At 37.5% G+C, this 20,958-nt stretch overlaps 1 protein-coding gene across 8 annotated transcripts in view; it reads right to left on the minus strand.

Moving 5' to 3' along the window:
- The window catches only part of PCDH15 (protocadherin related 15), a 1,046,857-nt gene that overhangs the window by 700,070 nt on the left and 325,829 nt on the right, over positions 1-20,958 (minus strand). For all 8 annotated transcript variants that reach the window (XM_027528919.1, XM_027528921.1, XM_027528918.1 and 5 more), the window contains one exon: positions 20,779-20,844. In XM_027528919.1, the coding sequence (XP_027384720.1) occupies positions 20,779-20,844 (66 nt within the window). The remainder of the gene's footprint in view (positions 1-20,778; positions 20,845-20,958) is intronic.

Below are 20,958 nucleotides of genomic sequence, written 5' to 3' on the forward strand. Positions count from 1 at the left end.
AGATAATTGCAGACATTGTCATGCAGGCAGAAAGCACTCGAAATTTATAAATTATTCTATGTGCACAGTGAATGTGGTCTAAAGGTTCATTATATTGAGAAATATTAATAATAACACTTCAGACTATTCTAAACAGACAGGTATGTGCCATTTAACTCAGATTTTAAATGTGTTTGTGAATTTGTCTTTATTATTTACTTGAATCAACCATCAACCAAGTTTTTTGAATGTGTACAATACACCTGGTATTTCACTTCCTTCTGGGATTACAGCAATGACTTGAAGCTGATAGCCTTTGCTGTTATGAACCTTGCAACTTAATATAATAATTCCATTTTGAAAAAAAAGGTACCATCATTTGTTGGCATAAAAAATACTAGCCCACAGACTTACATGTTTGCCTTCCATCTTTCCTTTGCCCTAAAGCATGTATCTACATTTATAGGCCAACTGAACTCTGTATATTTACAATGGATTCTCCTTTTCTCAACTACTATTAATATAAGTACAGCTATATGTCTCACACATGTAATATGACTTACAAAATATATTTGTCACATATCAGGATATTTGTGCCATTTCTAAATAACTGTGTCATAGAATAAAGGTCCATCTTCCTAAAGCCTTAATTTTAACTAGTAGTCAAAGTTTAAAAATTTATAGTTGGAGAAGCATGTAGAATTCACAGTAATATTTAAAATACACTTCAAAGATATAAATTTAAGTAACATGCTTTTATAAAACCAAAGCACAAAAGATAATCCTCTGAAGCTTTCTAAAATGTAAAATTATAGAGTATTTATATCTGTACAAAAAAGATCTTCACGACCCAGATAATCATGATGGTGTGATCAATGTGACTTGACTTCACATTCCAGGATGATCATATCCTGGAATGTGAAGTCAAGTGGGCCTTAGAAAGCACCACTATGAACAAGGCTAGTAGAGGTGATGGACTCCAGTTGAGCTATTCCAAATCCTGAAAGATGATGCTGTGAAAGTGCTGCACTCAATATGGCAGCAAATTTGGAAAACTCAGCAGTGGCCACAGGACTGGAAAAGGTCAGTTTTCATCCTAATCCCAAAGAAAGGCAATGCCAAACAATGCTCAAACTACCACACAATTGCACTCATCTCACACGCTAGTAAAGTAATGCTCAAAATTCTCCAAGCCAGGCTTCAGCAATATGTGAACTGTGAACTTCCTGATGTTCAAGCTGGTTTTAGAAAAGGCAGAGGAACCAGAGATCAAATTGCCAACATCTGCTGGATCATGGAAAAAGCAAGAGAGTTCCAGAAAAACATCTACTTCTGCTTTATTGACTATGCCAAAGCCTTTGACTGTGTGGATCACAATAAACTGTGGAAAATTCTGAAAGAGATGGGAATATCAGACCACCTGACCTGCCTCTTGAGAAATCTGTATGGAGGTCAGGAAGCAACAGTTAGAACTGGACATGGAAAAACAGACTGGTTCCAAATAGGAAAAGGAGTACGTCAAGGCTGTATATTGTCACCCTGCTTATTTAACTTCTACGCAGTGTACATCATGAGAAACACTGGACTGGAAGAAACACAAGCTGGAATCAAGATTGCTGGGAGAAATATCAATAACCTCAGATATGCAGATGACACCACCCTTCTGGCAGAAAGTGAAGAGGAACTCAAAAGCCTCTAGATGAAAGTGAAAGTGGAGAGTGAAAAAGTTGGCTTAAAGCTCAACATTCAGAAAACGAAGATCATGGCATCCAGTCCCACCACTTCATGGGAAATAGATGGGGAAACAGTGGAAACAGTGTCAGACTTTATTTTTCTGGGCTCCAAAATCACTGCAGATTGTGACTGCAGCCATGAAATTAAAAGACGCTTACTCCTTGGAAGGAAAGTTATGACCAACCTAGATAGCATGTTCAAAAGCAGAGACATTACTTTGCCAACAAAGGTTCGTCTAGTCAAGGCTATGGTTTTTCCTGTGGTCATGTATGGATGTGAGAGTTGGACTCTGTAGAAGACTGAACTCCGAAGAATTGACGCTTTTGGACTGTGGTGTTGGAGAAGACTCTTGAGAGTCCCTTGGACTGCAAGGAGATCCAACCAGTCCATTCTGAAGGAGATCAGCCCTAGGATTTCTTTGGAAGGAATGATGCTAATGCTGAAACTCCAGTACTTTGGCCACCTCATGCGAAGAGTTGATTCATTGGAAAAGACCCTGATGCGGGAGGGATTGGGGACAAGAGGAGAAGGGGACGACAGAGGATGAGATGGCTGGATGGCATCACTGACTCAATGGACGTGAGTCTGGCTGAACTCCGGTAGTTGGTGATGGACAGGGAGGCCTGGTGTGCTGCGATTCATGGGGTTGCAAGGAGTTGGACACGACTGAGCCACTGATCTGATCTGATTGATGTTTACAATAATAAAAGTGTGTATATACAAAATAGGAATATCCAACAAAAAATTCACAAGGTTAGCCTTTTAATCAGGATTATATGGGAAGATAGTTTATTCAATTCCAATTACTATTAGTCTGCTACTGCTCCATGGTTTCAGTCATGTCCGACTCTGTGCGACCCCAAAGACGGCAGCCCACCAGGCTCCCCCGTCCCTGGGATTCTCCAGGCAAGAACACTGGAGTGGGTTGCCATTTCCTTCTCCAATGCATGAAACTGAAAAGTGAAAGTGAAGTTGCTCAGTCGTGTCCGACTCCTAGCGACCCCATGGACTGCAGCCCACCAGGCTTCTCCATCCATGGGATTTTCCAGGCAAGAGTACTGGAGTGGGGTGCCATTGTCTACTCAAAGCTAAATATCAGTTTTTAGTTGCTTTGTTTCAGCTGAATGAATAAAGCAAGATGTAGCCTATGGTGGAGAATGAGAAAGTACAGAGAAAATATTTTGTGAGACTTAGCTGATATTTTGAAACAAACTAAAGTCAAACTAACTAATTTTATTTAAGGACATATAATAGGTTTCAAAAAAACAAACAGTATTAACTGACAAGAATCTATTTATTGTAGAACATTTGAGAGACTTCAAGATTCAGAGTGTTGAAGGCATATGCAAATAATATAAATAAAATGTTCACTTTCATACTTCCTAGTTATTGTATAATGGAAATGTAGAGATATTAATTGGTCATTAGTGATGCGAAATTAGAAGGAAAAGCTTTGCTTTGAACAATATTCTCAAAGGTTATTCACTACTAAGAAATTTTAAACACTTGGGACAAATTTTCTTGGGACTTGGGACAAATTTCCAAATTATTAACTCTGTTAATTTATTCACTCTCTTAATACATATATAATCTTTTCTGACTCTTTGTTGAGTCCTTACATCCCCCCACCCCCCACCCCAAAAAAAAAACTTTTAAAAATAGTAAGTTAACCCTGTATATATTGATGGGATGCTAGTCCCTTACTAATAATGTTCACATTCTGCCTGTCCTAAATTATTAAGATAAAACAAAATACAGTTAATCAACATTCTCACCAAAGCATGCTTCTATAAAGATGATCATGTCATCAAGTGAAGTGACACATTTACAAATATTACAAGTTACAAATATTTTTCTGAAATGTGGACTAGCACTGAATCTTTCCTTTTTTTTTTTTTTAAATTAATGGTGTTTTGAAGACAGTGTAATATAACAAAGATCATTGGTTATAATTTTGATGGTATCACACTATTAAACTTTCAGATTTTCAGTATTTACAATAACTATCATGTTCAGACTGACCTTTGGAATGGTTGCAGTAATCCTTTACTATGTGTTAAATGAGGCAGCGATACCACCCAAGCCAAACTGAGTTAATCAATATGTTTTCTAGTATTTTAGCAGACAGATCTTTTAAAGGGTAACATTTTGTACATGTACAAAATTGTACATGTATACAGATAGAATTGCCTATTTAAATTATGAAATGTGCAAACTAGAATATTGAATGAGAGACAGGAAGAAGAATTATCCTTAGTGGTTTCATCTAGCCACCTGTATTTCACAATCAAGTGGTTTTGATTGAAGAGTGTCCTTATATTCAATCAGCATCCATTGCCTCTACTTCAACCACATTTGTTATCATTTTCTCCAGGCATTTTTTTTTTTTTACCCTACCTTAAACTGACCAGATCATTTCCATCTGGAGAAGGAAATGGCAACCCACTCCAGTATTCTTGCCTGGAGAATTCCATGGACAGACATGGGGTTTCAAAGAGTTAGACACGACTAAATGACGAATACACAAACTGACCAGCAATATTCATCCTCGTAGTCTTTGGATTTGAATTTTCCATCTGAAATGTAAATTTCCTAGCTAAGTGCATGGCTCACATCTTTAGTCAATTTTGTTCAGGGCTCTTTGCTCCCATGTGATTTCTTTAAATAAACACGTGCAATAGCAACACTGCCTCCCCACTTATTAACACTTTGTTCTCTTGCTTTGCTCTGCTTTTTTTGTTGTTGTTTTTCCCCCCTAGAGGTCTTGCCTCTGCCACCTGGAGGGGATTGGTTTTGCTTGTTTTCTAGTTTTCTGGTATACCTAGATAAGTAGTTATTCCTTTTCTACCCAAAACCATTTTAAGAAGAAACCTCAATCAAACACAGGTCTGACCATTCAAATTCCCAGTTTGTAGACTTGTAAACTTTCAGAAACAAGCAAGCAAGGATAAAAATATGAGCAGAAGTAAGAATAGGCAAAAGGAGATTGTTTAATGTTCTTATAATGAACAGAAAAACTTTGTTTCTGAGGTACCCTGAGTGAATAGAGAGTTCTGTGCTAAGCAGGCAGTACTTGAGACTTGAACTAAGAATTACTGTCAAACAAAACTCAGAATAGAAAAATAAATAAATGAATAAAAAATAAAAATGAGGACTGATTTAAAAAACAAAAGAAACAAACAAACAAACAAACAAAAAAAAACACCTTGCCTTTGGTAACCAGTGGCAAGTGGTTTGGGTAGGCTAAAAGCAATGCTTTAATATATTATATCTCCACATTCTATTCAAGTAAACCCATTCATATTTTAACCAAGCTGAATTTACTTTAATGGTGCATAGCTTTGATTCCCCAAGCCTTTTATTACTGAGTACAATTAAGAGATTAATTTTTATTCTAAGGAATAAGTATTAATATATATTAATATATTGTATTAATATATATTGTATTATTTGCTTAAATTGTACCATCTGATATGAATATAAAATCTAGCTTTAGTGCATCCTTCAGTTTCATGAAATAGCAATAGATGAAGAGACACTAAATACTTTTATATTCATTAATCCGCATGGCACTCTTAAGCATATTTAATTGAATGTTGTTACATTTCCGGGTGTAAATATGTGGCATTTGAACATTTGTTTTTAAAATTGCTGTAGGAGGTATTTTAACTCCAAGGATGTTTCAAATCATCTGGGGGTGACTGTTCTCATCTAGCAATTACTAAGACCTTTATATTGTTGATTACTATAGTCAAAAGTAACAGAAGTGATCCTTTTCATATTTCCAGTGTCCTAACTGAAGTGGTGTTGGAGAAGACTCTTGAGAGTCCCTTGGACTGCAAGGAGATCCAACCAGTCTATTCTACAGATCAGTCCTGGGTGTTCTTTGGAAGGAATGATGCTTAAGCTGAAACTCCAGTACTTTGGCCACCTCATGCGAAGAGTTGACTCATTGGAAAAGACTCTGATGCTGGGAGGGATTGGGGGCAGGAGGAGAAGGGGACAACAGAGGATGAGATGGCTGGATGGCATCACTGACTCGATGCACGTGAGTCTGGGTGAACTCCGGGAGTTGGTGATGGACAGGGAGGCCTGGCATGCTGCGATTCATGGGGTCACAAAGAGTCAGACACAACTGAGCGACTGAACTGAACTGAACAGAAGAATCATACCCCATTGATCGACATCAAAGATAAATAATCTAGTGGCCAACATTTGATCATGAGAAACAAAAGTGAAAGAACCATGCATGACAAACAGGAATTTGAAAAATTCTCTGGGAGCAGGGTAATGATGGAATCTGGAAGCCTGCATGAGCAAGAGCAGCTGTAGATAGAACCTCCAGGAGCTTGATGCTAAATCCAGTAACTGAACTTAGGTGCTTCTCCCATCCCCAAGTTCCTAAATCTCCATCAGAGACTCACTCCCCAGCTAAATTCAAATCACACAGCCTAAGTGCTAACAGTGTGCTAGTTATGCAAAGAAAGCTCAAAACCAAGTCCCTTTGCTCTCTTCCAAAGAAAAAAAACGACAGCTCATTGATGTCCCTTCTCCCATGCACCTCTGTCATCTTTGTTGCCTAATTTAGGAATCAAAATACTGGTGGCTTACAGGCGATATGAACCACACATATGTGTTTTGTTTGGCTAATAAAAAATCAAAATTTAAATTAGAATGACTGATTTTTAATACACACAGCTTCCTATTCTGAAAAAATTTGAAGGTTTTTCTATAATATATCAATATATATTAATACAATATATATTATTGTATTAATATTATTAATATAATTATATTAATTATAATTATATATTTATATATAACATAATTAATATATATATTTATATATAAATATAATTATATGTATAATTATATACAATTAATATTAATATTATTAATACAATATTATATATTAATATATATTAATACTTATTCCTTAGAATGAAAATTAATCTCTTAATTGTACTCAGTAATAAAAGGTTTGGGGAATCAAAGTTATGCACCATTAAAGTAAATTCAGCTTGGTTAAAATACGAATGTGTTTACTTAAATAGAATGTGGAGATATAATATATTAAAGCATTCCTTTTAGCCTATCCAAACCACTGGTTACCAAAGGCAAGGTGTTTTTTCTTGTTTACTTGTTTTTTAAATCAGTCCTCTTTTTGTTTTCTAGATTCTGAGTTTTGTTTGACAGTAATTCTTAGTTCAAGTCTCAAGTACTGACTGCTTAGCACAGAACTCTCTATTCACTCAGGGTACCTCAGAAACAAAGTTTTTCTGTTCATTATAAGAACATAAAACAGTCTCCTTTTGCCTATTCTAACTTCTGCTGGTATTTTTCTCCTTGTACCACACAGTCCCATTCTTGTTGCCAGCAAGACCCATGCCCCATCTTCCAACAGTCTAAGCAAGTGAAATCAGGACTAGCTTCAATTGTATGCCCTAGTGACTTAGGATTTAGATATCCTGTCTATACAAAAGCGGTCCATTATAACAGCATCATTTGGGATGGTGTATGTGTGATGTAATTTAATTCTATATAAATCAAATTTATTTCTTTCAGACATGAGATTAAAATAAAGGATTCAAAGAAAATGCAAAATATTAGAACTTTTTTTTTTTCTAAAATGTTTACCTTAGAAACCAAAGGCTACTTCACATAACTTAATCTTTTCATGATCATTAACATTAGCATTCTGAAACTTAAACATAAATGAGGGTCATTGACTTGACTGGAATTGTTCCCCTTGTATAAGACACCCTCGCCTGCCAGCCTTCTTGACTTCTGTCTGTTCCCGTGTCCCTTGTCTTAGTATCATTTCACTAGGTGCAGCAATAGCATTGCATATTGGGTGCTATAGAGTCAACAAACGAGAAAAGACATATCATAAAGGAAATATTATTAAATGCTAATGTGTGTTAGGTTGTTACTTATCTCAAGTTATCTATTTCCTTAATGCTTAGAAAGTTTTCAACTTATTTCACAGTTATATATTCAGAAGTCTGCAGCTGCTGACCTCTTAGAAAATAATACTTCAGCGCAAATGAACAAAAGAGGAATGCATTGTTGTATGTGTAGCTTCAGCGGTAATGAGCAGAGCCAAATTGTTTTCTACTAGAACAACTGTCTTAGTCACTATAACAAGAGGATTAAAATAAGTGAGGAATTGGACATGAGTTTTACATCATTCTTGTCTAATAGCTACAGATGTGTTTAGGATAGTTTCATTTAACTCCTTCATAATTTACAAAAATACCTTTCCTCATCCTTGTGTATTCATTTCACTAGAAAGAACTCAAAATGACTTGATGATGACTGGGAGGAAGAAATAATAGAATAACAAAGAAGTTTGTAATCATGATTTTGACTATACAACATCCACAGCAATCTAGCCAGAAGAACATTAATATCTTATAAAAAGATTTAATATTTTGGCAGTTAGGGATCAAGTTTGGATGCTACAGGATTACAGAACAATAGGAAAATATTTTTCTCTATTTCTCCAGAAAAACAAAACTGTCATGTTGTGCTAAAGATCATTTGCTTGACGTCAACACTGATGATCCTGTTTAACCCCGTATACAATATTAGTCTCGATACTTCAAAAGTTTTTACAGTCATCTATTAATTTACCTTCATATAATGTATATAATTTCTATTGTTAGAGTTGCTATGTTTCATAAAGATTTATGAAGCAGAATACGTAGTTATTTTTAACTTTTCCATACTTCAATAGAATTCTAAGATTTGTTGGTGAAAACTATCAAGGAGGCTAATGCTGTTTACTGTACCTATAAGGCAACAACACAGAATAGAAGCAGGGTAAAGGGGGTTAGATCTGACAGACAGAGTGCCTGATGAACTATGGATGGAAGTTCCTCACATTGTACAGGAGATAGGGATCAAAACCATCCCCATGGAAAAGAAATGCAAAAAAGCAAAATGGCTGCCTGGGGAGGCCTTACAAATAGCTGTGAAAAAAGAAACTAATACAATTATGTAAAGTTTAAAAATAAAATAAAATTTAAAAAAAAAAAAGAGAGAAGTGAAAAGCAAAGGAGAAAAGGAAAGATATAAGCATCTGAATGCAGAGTCCCAAATAATAAAAAAGGGAGATAAGAAAGACTTCCTCAGTGATCAATGCAAAGAAATAGAGGAAAACAACAGAATGGGAAGGACTAGAGATCTCTTCAAGAAAATTAGAGATACCAAAGGAACATTTCATGCAAAGATGGGCTTGATAAAGGACAGAAATGGTAAGGACCAAACAGAAGCAGAAGATTTTAAGAAGAGGTGGCAAGAATACACAGAAGAACCGTAGAAAAAAGATCTTCACAACCCAGATAATCACAAGGGTGTGATCACTCACCTAGAGCCAGACATCCTGGAATGTGAAGTCAGGTGGGCCTTTGAAAGCATCACTAGGAATAAAGCTAGTGGAGGTGATGGAATTCCAGTTGAGCTATTTCAAATCCTGGAGGATGATGCTGTGAAAGTGCTCCACTCAATATGCCAGCAAATTTGGAAAACTCAGCAGTGGCCACAGGACTGGAAAAGGTCAGTTTTCATTTCAATCCCAAAGAAAGGCAATGCCAAAGAATGCTCAAACTACCTCACAGTTGCACTCATCTCACACGCTAGTAAAGGAATGCTCAAAATTCTCCAAGCCAGGCTTCGGCAATATGTGAACCATGAACTTCCTGATGTTCAAGCTGGTTTTAGAAAAGGCAGAGGAACCAGAGACCAAATTGCCAACATCTGCTGGATCATTGAAAAAGCAGGAGAGTTCCAGAAAAACATCTATTTCTGTTTTATTGACTATGCCAAAGCCTTTGACTGTGTGGATCACAATAAACTGGAAAATTCTGACGAGATGGGAATACCAGACCACCTGATCTGCCTCTTGAGAAATTATATGCAGGTCAGGAAGCAACAGTTAGAACTGGACATGGAACAACAGACTGGTTCCAAATAGGAAAAGGAGTACGTCAAGGCTGTATATTGTCACCCCGCTTATTTAACTTATATGCAGAGTACATCATGAGAAATGCTGGGCTGGAAGAAGCACAAGCTGGAATCAAGATTGCCGGGAGAAATATCAATAACCTCAGATATGCAGATGACACCACCCTTATGGCAGAAAGTGAAGAGGAACTAAAAAGCCTCTTGATGAAGGTGAAAGTGGAGAGTGAAAAGGTTGGCTTAAAACTCAACATTCAGAAAATGAAGATCATGGCATCCGGTCCCATCACTTCATGGGAAATAGATGGGAAAACAGTGAAAACAGTGTTAGACTTTATTTTTCTGGGTTCCAAAATCACTGCAGATTGTGACTGCAGCCTTGAAATTAAAAGACGCTTACTCCTTGGAAGGAAAGTTATGACCAACCTAGATAGCATATTCAAAAGCAGAGACATTACTTTGCCAATAAAGGTCCATCTAGTCAAGGCTATGGTTTTTCCAGTGGTCATGTATGGATGTGAGAGTTGGACGTAAGGAAAGCTGAGCGCCGAAGAATTGATGCTTTTGAACTGTGGTGTTGGAGAAGACTGAGAGTCCCTTGGACTGCAAGGAGATCCAACCAGTCCATTCTGAAGGAGATCGGCCCTAGGATTTCTTTGGAAGGAATGATGCTAAAGCTGAAACTCCAGTACTTTAGCCACCTCATGCAAAGAGTTGACTCATTGGGAAAGACTCTGATGCTGGGAGGGATTGGGGGCAGGAGGAGAAGGGGACGACAGAGGATGAGATGGCTGGATGGCATCACTGACTCTATGCACGTGAGTCTGAGTGAACTCCAGGAGTTGGTGATGGACAGGGAGGCCTGGGGTGCTGTGATTCATGGGGTCGCAAAGAGTCAGACACGATTGAGCGACTGAACTGAACTGACCTTCCTCTTTACAAGAAGCAGCTCCAGTTTTGAATGGAAGCATTAGCATTTCCTTGAAAGGCATGCTTACTGATTCTCTGAGAAGCGATGGCAAGAGAGACTTTTGGTCTTTACAGCTGCTGATTCTGGGGGCACAAGAAAGACTGTTTAATGCCTTAAAAAAGGCAGCCCCCCATTTAAAGGACTATCCGAGCTGTGCATTCCCCACTTCGGACTCTGATTAACAAGGACTACAGGCCTGGGAAAGCATAAGCAGAATTTCTGCCTTTCCTTGTTGGAAAGCATGCATGTACGCCATAAAGTTATCTATTCCCATTGCTGCCACCAGACATTTTCTGACTGAATGGGGGTGCCCCTAATTTTCGAATCAACGATGGGGCTTGATTTATGTAGAACCTTATAGGTCTACATGGAATAATTCATTTCTCCCTATGCCTTTAGTAATTAGTAGGTGGCATGCTAATGGATGGGTTCCTCCTTTAGTGAGTTTCAATGGGACGGGCCCCATGCAGTCTGAGTTATGGAAAGCATTGGCTGCTATGGCACCTGTGATTTTACGTAGACCTTTAAATGAACAAAGATATATTGTACGGGTCTGTGTACATTCTCCCTATGCCTTTTTGTTGGCCAGAAATCAGAGTGATTTGGAAGTTTCTGAAGGAGAAACTGTTTACAATGTTATATGTGTAAATTGCTTTATATCAAATTGTGTTGATGGGAATGATTATAATAATTGTAAGGCTGTGATGATTTTAAAGCAACCACCATATTTGATGGTTCCTGTAAAATTAGAGGGACAATTGTTTGACGATTATGCATTGAAAGTTTTATATGAACTTACTGGCTTAATTTCTCGACCTAAGAGATTCATTGCAGCTCTGATTGTGGGAGTAACTGCCTTGATTGTCATAATTACATCAGTTATGGTTTCTGCTGTTGCCCTATCAAAAGAAGTGCATACAGCCTAGTTTGTTGATCAGTTGTCCAAAAATGACTCCATAGCTCTTACTACGCAGGAAATTATAGATAAGAAAATAGAAAATAAGGTCAATGCTTTAGAAGAAGCAGTTCTGCTTATGGGGCAAGAAATTACAAATTTAAAAATTAAATTGTCTTTAAGGTGCCATGCTGAATTTAAATGGATGTGCGTTACTCCTCTACAAGTGAATGAGTCCATGCACTCTTGGGAACACATCAGAAATCATATTTTAGGCGTCTGGAATCATTCAGATTTTAGTATTGATATTTCTAAGTTACATCAGGATATTCAGAATATGAAGCAGGCAGAGTCTGACTTTTCCTCTCAATGGCTTTCTAATTCTCTCTTTGAAAATCTGGAGGGGTATCTTTCCCATGGATCCTTTTCTACAATAATGATTAATGCGGCACAGATCCCGGGATGAAGGAGTTAGGCCTTGTAATTCTGACTTGTCTTTTCCTCTCCTCAGCTGAGTTGACTGAAAAGGAATATTAAGGTGCTTATTGTTCTTGAGAGGAGCATGAGAAGGCACAAAGCCTTCTGCAGCATTGCTCAGAAAATAATTCATAAAGTTAATCATTGAAATTTGTTCAAGGACTTTTACAAAAGAGTGTTCCAGGATGAGCACATTGGCTATAACTTGAGGCCATGGGAGGGATTGCTATCTGAAGCTTATTTGTGAGGAAAATGTTTATGGCAAAGGAGTTTACTGAATTTAGGGCTTAGAAATAATTAAAATATTTAGAAGTTAAAGTTTAAGGAATGTTGTAAAGTTAGCATATTTTACTATAGCTTATAGAAGTTAGGAATTTTAAGAGACACTATAACTAGAAGCCTTTTTATATGAAACGAGTCACCAGTCCAGGTTCGATGAACAATACTGGTTGCTTGGGGCTGGTGTACTGGGACGACTCAGAGGGATGGTACGGGAAGGGAGGAGGGAGGAGGGTTCAGGATGGGGAACACGTGTATACCTGTGGCGGATTCATGTTGATATATGGCAAAACCAATACAATATTGTAAAGTTAAAAAAAAAAAAAAAGAGATAGTGAGCTTAAGATGTTAGGGGCAAACAGGATTTAGGAAGATAAGTAGTAAACTGAGGAACGTAGCATGAGTTACAATGTAATCACAAGTTAACTATAGGGCACATTAGAGGAGGTAGATAATGGATGATAAGGCTGATTCCAAGAGAATCACTGAAGCAAGAACTCTGTCTGAAGAGCAACAATGATTTATGGAGATAATAAATCTGGGAGAGGGGGGACTGAAAATGTCAAACCTCTGGCCTAATGTCTTTGTAAAAGTATAAAAGAGAATCTTAAACTTGGAATAAACAGGCAGTCCATAGAAAACTGAGAGGCTGTCGCATTGGCTGACACCGTCCATCTCTTCAGGTTGAATCCCTGGTTGCTGGAGTTGGACTCCAGCAGGCTGGAAGAGGCACAAGCTGGAATCCAGATTGCCAGGAGAAATATCAATAACCTCAGATATGCAGATGACACCACCCTTATGGCAGAAAGCGAAGAGGAACTAAAAAGCCTCTTGATAAAAGTGAAAGAGGAGAGTGAAAAAGTTGGCTTAAAGCTTAACATTCAGAAAACAAAGATTATGGCATCTGGTCCCATCACTTCATGGGAAATAGATGGGGAAACAGTGGAAACAGTATCAGACTTTATTTTGCGGGGCTCCAAAATCACTGCAGATGGTGACTGCAGCCATGAAAGTAAAAGACGCTTACTCCTTGGAAGGAAAGTTATGACCAACCTAGATAGCATATTCAAAGGCAGAGACTTTACTTTTCCAACAAAGGTCCATCCTGTCAAGGCTACGGTTTTTCCAGTGGTCATGTATGGATGAGAGAATTGGACTCACATATCCATACATGTGGGAAGAAAGCTGAGCGCTGAAGAATTGATGCTTTTGCACTGTGGTGTTGGAGAAGACTCTTGAGAGTCCCTTGGGCTGCAAGGAGATCCACCCAGTCCATCCTAAAGGAGATCAGTCCTGGGTGTTCTTTGGAAGGACTGATGCTAAAGCTGAAACTCCAATATGTTGGCCACCTCATGCAAAGAATTAACTCATTGGAAAAGACTCTGATGCTGGGAGGGATTGGGAGCAGGAGGAGAAGGGGACGACAGAGGATGAGATGGCTGGGTGGCATCACCGACTCGATGGACGTGAGTTTGAGTGAACTCCGAGAATAGGCAGTGGACAGGGAGGCCTGGCGTGCTGCAATTCATGGGGTCACAAAGAGTCGGACACGACTGAGTGACTGAAGTGAACTGAAAGGTGCCTTTACAAGCTAACTGTTTAAAACCAAACCCTTAGAACAATCACTCCCATAGGACATATATACTAAATCCCTCTCTCCCTTTTATTTTCATGAGTAAAATGCTATACAATTTTTCAAAAGCTTAATATCTAAGAATGCATCCTATACTTCAGGTTTTAATATATAAATTATGTTGGCAATACTTTGTTATATTTCATATTTGAAATAACTAAAATAGTTATAGAGCAGAGAGGAAATTAAATCCAGAAACATCTTAAGCTGTATCCTTGTCTAATACATTGAAAGAAACATGAACTAAGGACAGACCCAGATAAGTATTTCAATCTTTACTAACAATTCTCCAAAACATTTATATGAGCCAAGGATTCTGTCTGTGGCAACTATATTGAAACATTTTTTCACTTACTCTATAATTTCTAGCACCTTTAACCTCTTGGTGGCATCTTCAACCTCTTTCACTTTATCCCAATTGAACACTGTCATCCAGACTGCCTGATGACTTGCTATCTTGGTTCTCAGTTCCTCTCTTCCCAACATCTTGTGCCATCTCTCATCTGGGGTTCTCATCATTTTCTACTCTGAGTTACTTCATACAGTTTAGTATTCTGCCACTTTAGCTGTTGTTGCAAATTTTTTCTGCCAGTTTAGACCTTGCTCTCTTTAGAGAATAAGAGAGAAGAGTGAAGATAACATCGGCAAAAAGAGAGGGTTCTGAACACACACACACACACACACACACACACACACAAATGACATCACACTTTGTTTAAACATTGGGAATATTCATAAACAAACATTGGTTCTTTAAGACTTATCTTTCCATGAGTGCCAAGATCTATTTTACTAGGAATATGTGAAACTCTATTTGCAACCCTTTGGAGGTATGTTAGACAGAGTTTAGTAAACTCCTTTGCTATAACTCTAAGATATGAAATTGGTAACTATAAGGAAAAAAGGACATCAGCATAAACATTTAATCTTCTGCTCTTCCAAGCTTAGTGATTTTTGACCATGGAAATAAAAGGATGACAACCGAACAACTTGCAAATGCCCCTCAATAACATAGTGAAGTCGCTCAGTTGTGTCTGACTCTTTATGACCCCATGGACTGTAGCCTACCAGGCTCCTCCATCCATGGGATTTTCCAGGCAAGAGTGCTGGAGTGGATTGCCATTTCCTTCTCCAGGGGATCTTCCCGACCCAGCAATCAAACTCGGGTCTCCCACATTGCAGGCAGACTCTTTACCATCTGAGCCACCAGGAAAGCCCTGAATGATGACACAATTGTTTCTAATGAAGAACCAATCTCCTTTTCCTCCCCAAGCTACATGCTTGGACCAGAGAATCTCCACAGAAGGAGTGAGCAACTGAATTCAGTGTTCCTTTCTATAATCTCCCCTACCTCCCTAGAAGCACAGGAGGGTCTGTAATACTCAACCCAGCTCATACTTGGTTCTGAAATGTACCCTGACAAGGACCAGGAAACACTCTCATTAAATCAGCTGTGGCATCCTCTGTTGATGGCTCCTTTCATAATGTGAAGACACTCCATTATCTTTCATCTCCCAAATTAGCTGTGAGTCCACAATATCTTAACTGCAAATCCATAGGACACTTCTGGATTTGCCTCCTAAATCTCTCATCTACCTAGTGATATTCTTTTGCTTCTGAACCTGTCTACTTTTGTACAGTCATAGTGTTACATTCAAACCATGGCTTCAAATTGTTTTCTTATCCCCTTGACTCAGCAGTGCTTATGTATATTCATCCAGTTAGCCTCAGCCAGTTGTTCCAAAGTCTGTTTGAATGTCATTCCATAGTTGTTGTAAAGCAGCTAAGACCCTGACTTGGCTGGCACCCAGAGGCAAGTTTAAATTGTTCTAGTGTAACTGTTCCTGGCCTTGCTCCTTCCAGTAAGGACTCAATGCCATTAGGCAACTCAAAGTCCAGTGAACCTAAGAATGTACTTCTAGAAATATTTTCTAACAGTTTCTTTTTTAGAGCAGTGTTTTAAGTTCACAATGGAAAGTACAGAGAGAGAGTGTTTTTCCATACACCCTTTACCCTGCACATGTGAAGCATTCTGCTTTATCGACATGACTCACTAGAATGGTACAATTTTTTTAAACCAAGGATGAACCTACAGTAGCACATCATAATCACCCAAAGTCCACAGTTTACCTCTAATTTCCATTTAGTGTTGTGCGTTCTATTGGTTTGGACAAATATGCTATGCTAAGTACTTCAGTCGTGTCCAACTCTGTGTGACCACAGAGACGGCAGCCCACCAGGCTCCCCCGTCCCTGGGATTCTCCAGGCAAGAACACTGCAGTGGGTTGCCATTTCCTTCTCCAGTGCATGAAAGTGAAAAGTGAAAGTGAAGTCGCTCAATCGTGTCCGACTCCTAGCAACCCCATGGACTGCAGCCTACCAGGCTCCTCCATCCATGGGATTTTTCCAGGCAACAGTCCTGGAGTGGGGTGCCATTGCCTTCTCCTGGACAAATATATGACATATATCCAGCATTAAAATATAATGCAGTGTTTTCACTGCCTTAAAATTCCTCTTTGCTCTGCCTATCTTTCTCCTACTTACTCTTAGAAAGTACTAATCTTTTATTTTCCTCATTTTTTTTAACCTTTTCCAAAATGCCATAGTTGAAATCATACAATCTCCGCTTTTTTTTTTTTTTTTTTGGATTGGCTTCTTTCAGTTAGTAATATGGACTTAAATCTCTTCCATGTCTTTTCATGGCTTGATAGCTCATTTCATTTTAGTCTGAATTTGTCTGGATGCACCATAGTTTACTTGCTAGGACATCATGCTTGCTTCTAAGTTTGGGCAATTATGAATTAAACTGCTGTACATGTCCATGTGCAGGTTTTTTGTATAAGCTTTTCTGGAAAAAAAAAAGTTTAGATATTTTCAAATAATATATTCTAAGTCTGTTTCTCACTGTACATTCTCCCCTCTAAATGCAATTACTCCTAAATACATCCTATATACTAGTTGTAGAGGTTTCTGGGGGTGATCAGGGGCCAATGTGATTTTCTTAATGGGCTGACTTTGGGTCCTTATTACATAAGCTTGATTTTCTGGTAGCTGTGATGAAAATAAACTTTTCAGATTGAGAGTGATATGATGAATCTGTTATCAATATACAGCTGAGGACAAGGACCAAGGAAGGGAATAATCTAACAGGTCCCAGGGTGAGAAAGAGGTTTATGAATCTCTATTAAATTTTTAATTATTTCAAACATACACATGTGCAAACAAATTTAGCATACATATTCATAAAAGAAGAAATATTTCCATTCCACAGAGTATAAAACTTTTGAAATATGCAGATGCATGTAACAAATAATGGATATTCTTTAAATGTATCTTAGTGACTTATATTGAAGAAAGCAGTGGCAACCCACTCCAGTACTCTTGCCTGGAAAATCCCATGGATGGAGGAGCCTGGTAGGCTGCAGTCCATGGGGTCACTAAGAGTCGGACAGGACTGAGTGACTTCACTTTCACCTTTCGCTTTCATGCATTGGAGAAGGAAATAGCAACCCACTCTAGTGTTCTTGCCTGGGGAATCCCAGGGACGGGGGAGCCTGGTGGGCTGCCGTCTATGGGGTCGCACAAAGTAGGACATGACTAAAGCGAAGCAGCAGCAGCAGTGACTTATATAAGAAAATTAAGTATATATTTTAAAAGGCCTGAATTGTTTAAAAGCTATACTCGAGAATGTGTTTAACAATGGAGATTGTTTAGCAGTAGACATCAATAAAGTAAGCCAAAAACAAATTGACACACACACTTACTAGTTTGGCTTAATAAAGGATTTGCTATGCATTACTTTTAAGAGGCCCAGAAGCTTTAAAAACAGGTGCTTAAAATCAAAACCACTATGAGGTACCATTTCACGCCAGTCAGAATGGCTGTGATCCAAAAGTCTACAAGCAATAAATGCTGGAGAGGGTGTGGAGAAAAGGGAACTCTCTTACACTGTTGGTGGGAATGCAAACTAGTACAGCCACTATGGAGAACAGTGTGGAGATTCCTTAAAAAACTGGAAATAGAACTGCCTTATGATCCAGCAATCCCACTGCTGGGCATACACACTGAGGAAACCAGAAGGGAAAGAGACACGTGTACCCCAGTGTTCATCGCAGCACTGTTTATAATAGCCAGGACATGGAAGCAACCTAGATGCCCAACAGCAGATGAATGGATAAGAAAGCTGTGGTACATATACACAATGGAGTATTACTCGGCCATTAAAAAGAATACATTTGAATCAGTTCTAATGAGATGGATGAAACTGGAACCTATTATACAGAGTGAAGTAAGCCAGAAAGAAAAACACCAATACAGTATACTAACGCATATATATGGAATTTAGAAAGATGGTAACAATAACCCTGTATACGATACAGCAAAAGAGACACTGATGTATAGATCAGTCTTATGGACTCTGTGGGAGAGGGAGAGGGTGGGGAGATTTGGGAGAATGGCATTGAAACTTGTATAATATCATGTATGAAACGAGTCGCCAGTCCAGGTTTGATGCACGATACTGGATGCTTGGGGCTGGTGCACTGGGACCCAGAGGGATGGTATGGGGAGGGAGGAGGGCGGAGGGTTCAGGATGGGGAACACAGGTATACCTGCGGTGGATTCATTTTGATATTTGGCAAAACTAATACAATATTGTAAAGTTTAAAAATAAAATAAAATTTAAAGAAAAAAAAATAGGTGCTTATTACACTAGTAAAATAGGATACCCACATGTTTCGTTACTGCCAGTTAAAAAGTTTCATTAAAACAAACAAACAAACAATAAAACTAAGAGTTTAAAAGCAGGACCAGAAGTAACTTTCCTTTTGGGAAATTTCTCAGATTTGTCTAAAGAACAATATAAAAACACTTTAACGCATTGTTTCCTTTAGACTTTTAAGGCAAGTATGATTGCACATTACATTATAATATCTGGCAGAGTTTCATTTGATTACCATATTTTTAGAAATTTAATGTGAAAGAAAAATGTAAAACATTTAATGTCTAGATTGGTATTTATACTCCTTGTGATGACACTCAAAAAACTTTGGCAGCATTCTGAGTAGTTGGCAGGTTCTACAAAATATGCCAATTAAAGAGCAAAACATTACTCCACTACATCATGTCACATTCTTCTAAAATATAAATAGTGAACTTTCACCACATGCCACCATGCAGCACTGCTATGACAACATCTTTGTAGAGTTCCTAAGCTCCTTCAAAAAGTGGCATCTAATCAGCACAAGGAGAGGTAAAATATTACCGTGGTTATAACTATCTAGTTGGCAAAATAAGCTCTGTGTAAAATTATGTTGAAACAGCCATTTAGTAAAATTAATGCTTTAGTTCAGCTCAGCTTATATGAACTGGTGACAATGAGAAAATATAGATTAGTTTTCTATTACATTAACTTTTTGTCTCTTTAAAAAGCAAACTTTTTTTTCTTAGTATAGTACATTTAGAAAGCAGATTTGTTCACAGAAAAACAGTTAAGGATAAACCATACTTCTACATGTGAAATGTACATTTTCTGGTATAGTAATAATATATAAACATATTTTTTCTTTTCTGAGGACATATATAGAGCTTATTTCTAATTTATTTAAATGCATCGTAGTAATACGTTAACTTCACATGTTTTCAAGGTCAATAAGTATTGAATTTTAAAAAATAAACTATCAAACCTGTGTAATTTTAAAAACATTTCTAAAATTTAGAATAAACACTTAAATTTGTTTAAACAGAGGCCAGGAGTATTGTGGACATTTTTTGGCTGATTGCAAAAGGTGTGAAAGATGTTTAAGAATTTAAAAAGTTTATACAGATTCTTCTAAGAAAGAAAAATATTTCTAATACAGAATAATAAATCTATTATTAAATACACCAATACAGGTATTATGCATACTATAGAAATTTTCAAGATACATATAGGTTGAATTGCAATGAAAAGTCATTTTCTAATAAACCACTTGCCATTTTTTTTTTTTTTTGCTATTGTTTTTTAAAAAGACATCAATCTGATAAAATAAAAGTACAAATTAAACTCAGTGGAAGGTCTGTTGCAGAATCAATAGACAAAATGAGCTACAGAACATTCTCATATTTAGAAGAGCTTGCAATAGAAACCAAGACTCAAGAGATTTCCATTTTACTTTTACCTAATAGAGGAGTAGCATCTTTAAAAATTCGTAAAGTTTAGAGAGACTAAGAGAGTGTTGGGGAACAAAAGTGCTAATTTTTTTGTTTTGATAAAGAAAATTATATTGCTGAAGGGCTTAATATAAATTAAGAATTAGATGTTACTTATGGCAGACAGACAGTGAAAAGTCAGATTCTCCTCTGTTCTACACCTTTTGTTGGGTTCTCTGTTATCAAGAACTTTTTCAGTTTTCCCAGTGACTTCTTAAATCACTGTGCCTAATGATAGGCTATGGATCTTAATCCTAACCAGATTGTAGCAAATTGAAATTAACAGTGCAGAGTTTACCTTGTGGTTCACTTCTTTTGGAGGAATATACTAGGTAACAGTATATGTAATAGTTGTATCTACCTATTGACAAAGAAAAACTTTAGCCAGTATCTAGATGTATTCTTGGACTGATCCTGAATCAAGTGACTTCTCTGCAATCAAAACTAAACATTTCTATTCAATGAGTCTCGTAATATAATCCAAGTATTTCCAGGGAATGGTGTAAAATAAAGTCATACAGAGAAGAAATTAAAAGAGAACTATTAGTGAATTTGCTTTGAGGCTTTCATTTAGTACTTCCACATATATCAAATCTAGGTTTGAAATGAGAAATTCCTGTTAGATTAGGTCACTTTGAAAAGAGAAATCTCACTCACCATTCCGACTCTCTTCATCAATGGCAACTATGGTGGCCGGTGGTCCTCCCCTAGCTAGTTTGCAATCTAAAGAGAAAACAAGACAAAGTAAGAAGTAGCTATTGCCGGGACATTCACCGTGAGATTAAATTCACACTATGGATTAACATTTAAAAAGAAATATCCTATAATAAATTAATA

This window comes from Bos indicus x Bos taurus, chromosome 26 (assembly GCF_003369695.1).
Source record: "Bos indicus x Bos taurus breed Angus x Brahman F1 hybrid chromosome 26, Bos_hybrid_MaternalHap_v2.0, whole genome shotgun sequence".
NCBI lineage: Eukaryota > Metazoa > Chordata > Mammalia > Artiodactyla > Bovidae > Bos > Bos indicus x Bos taurus.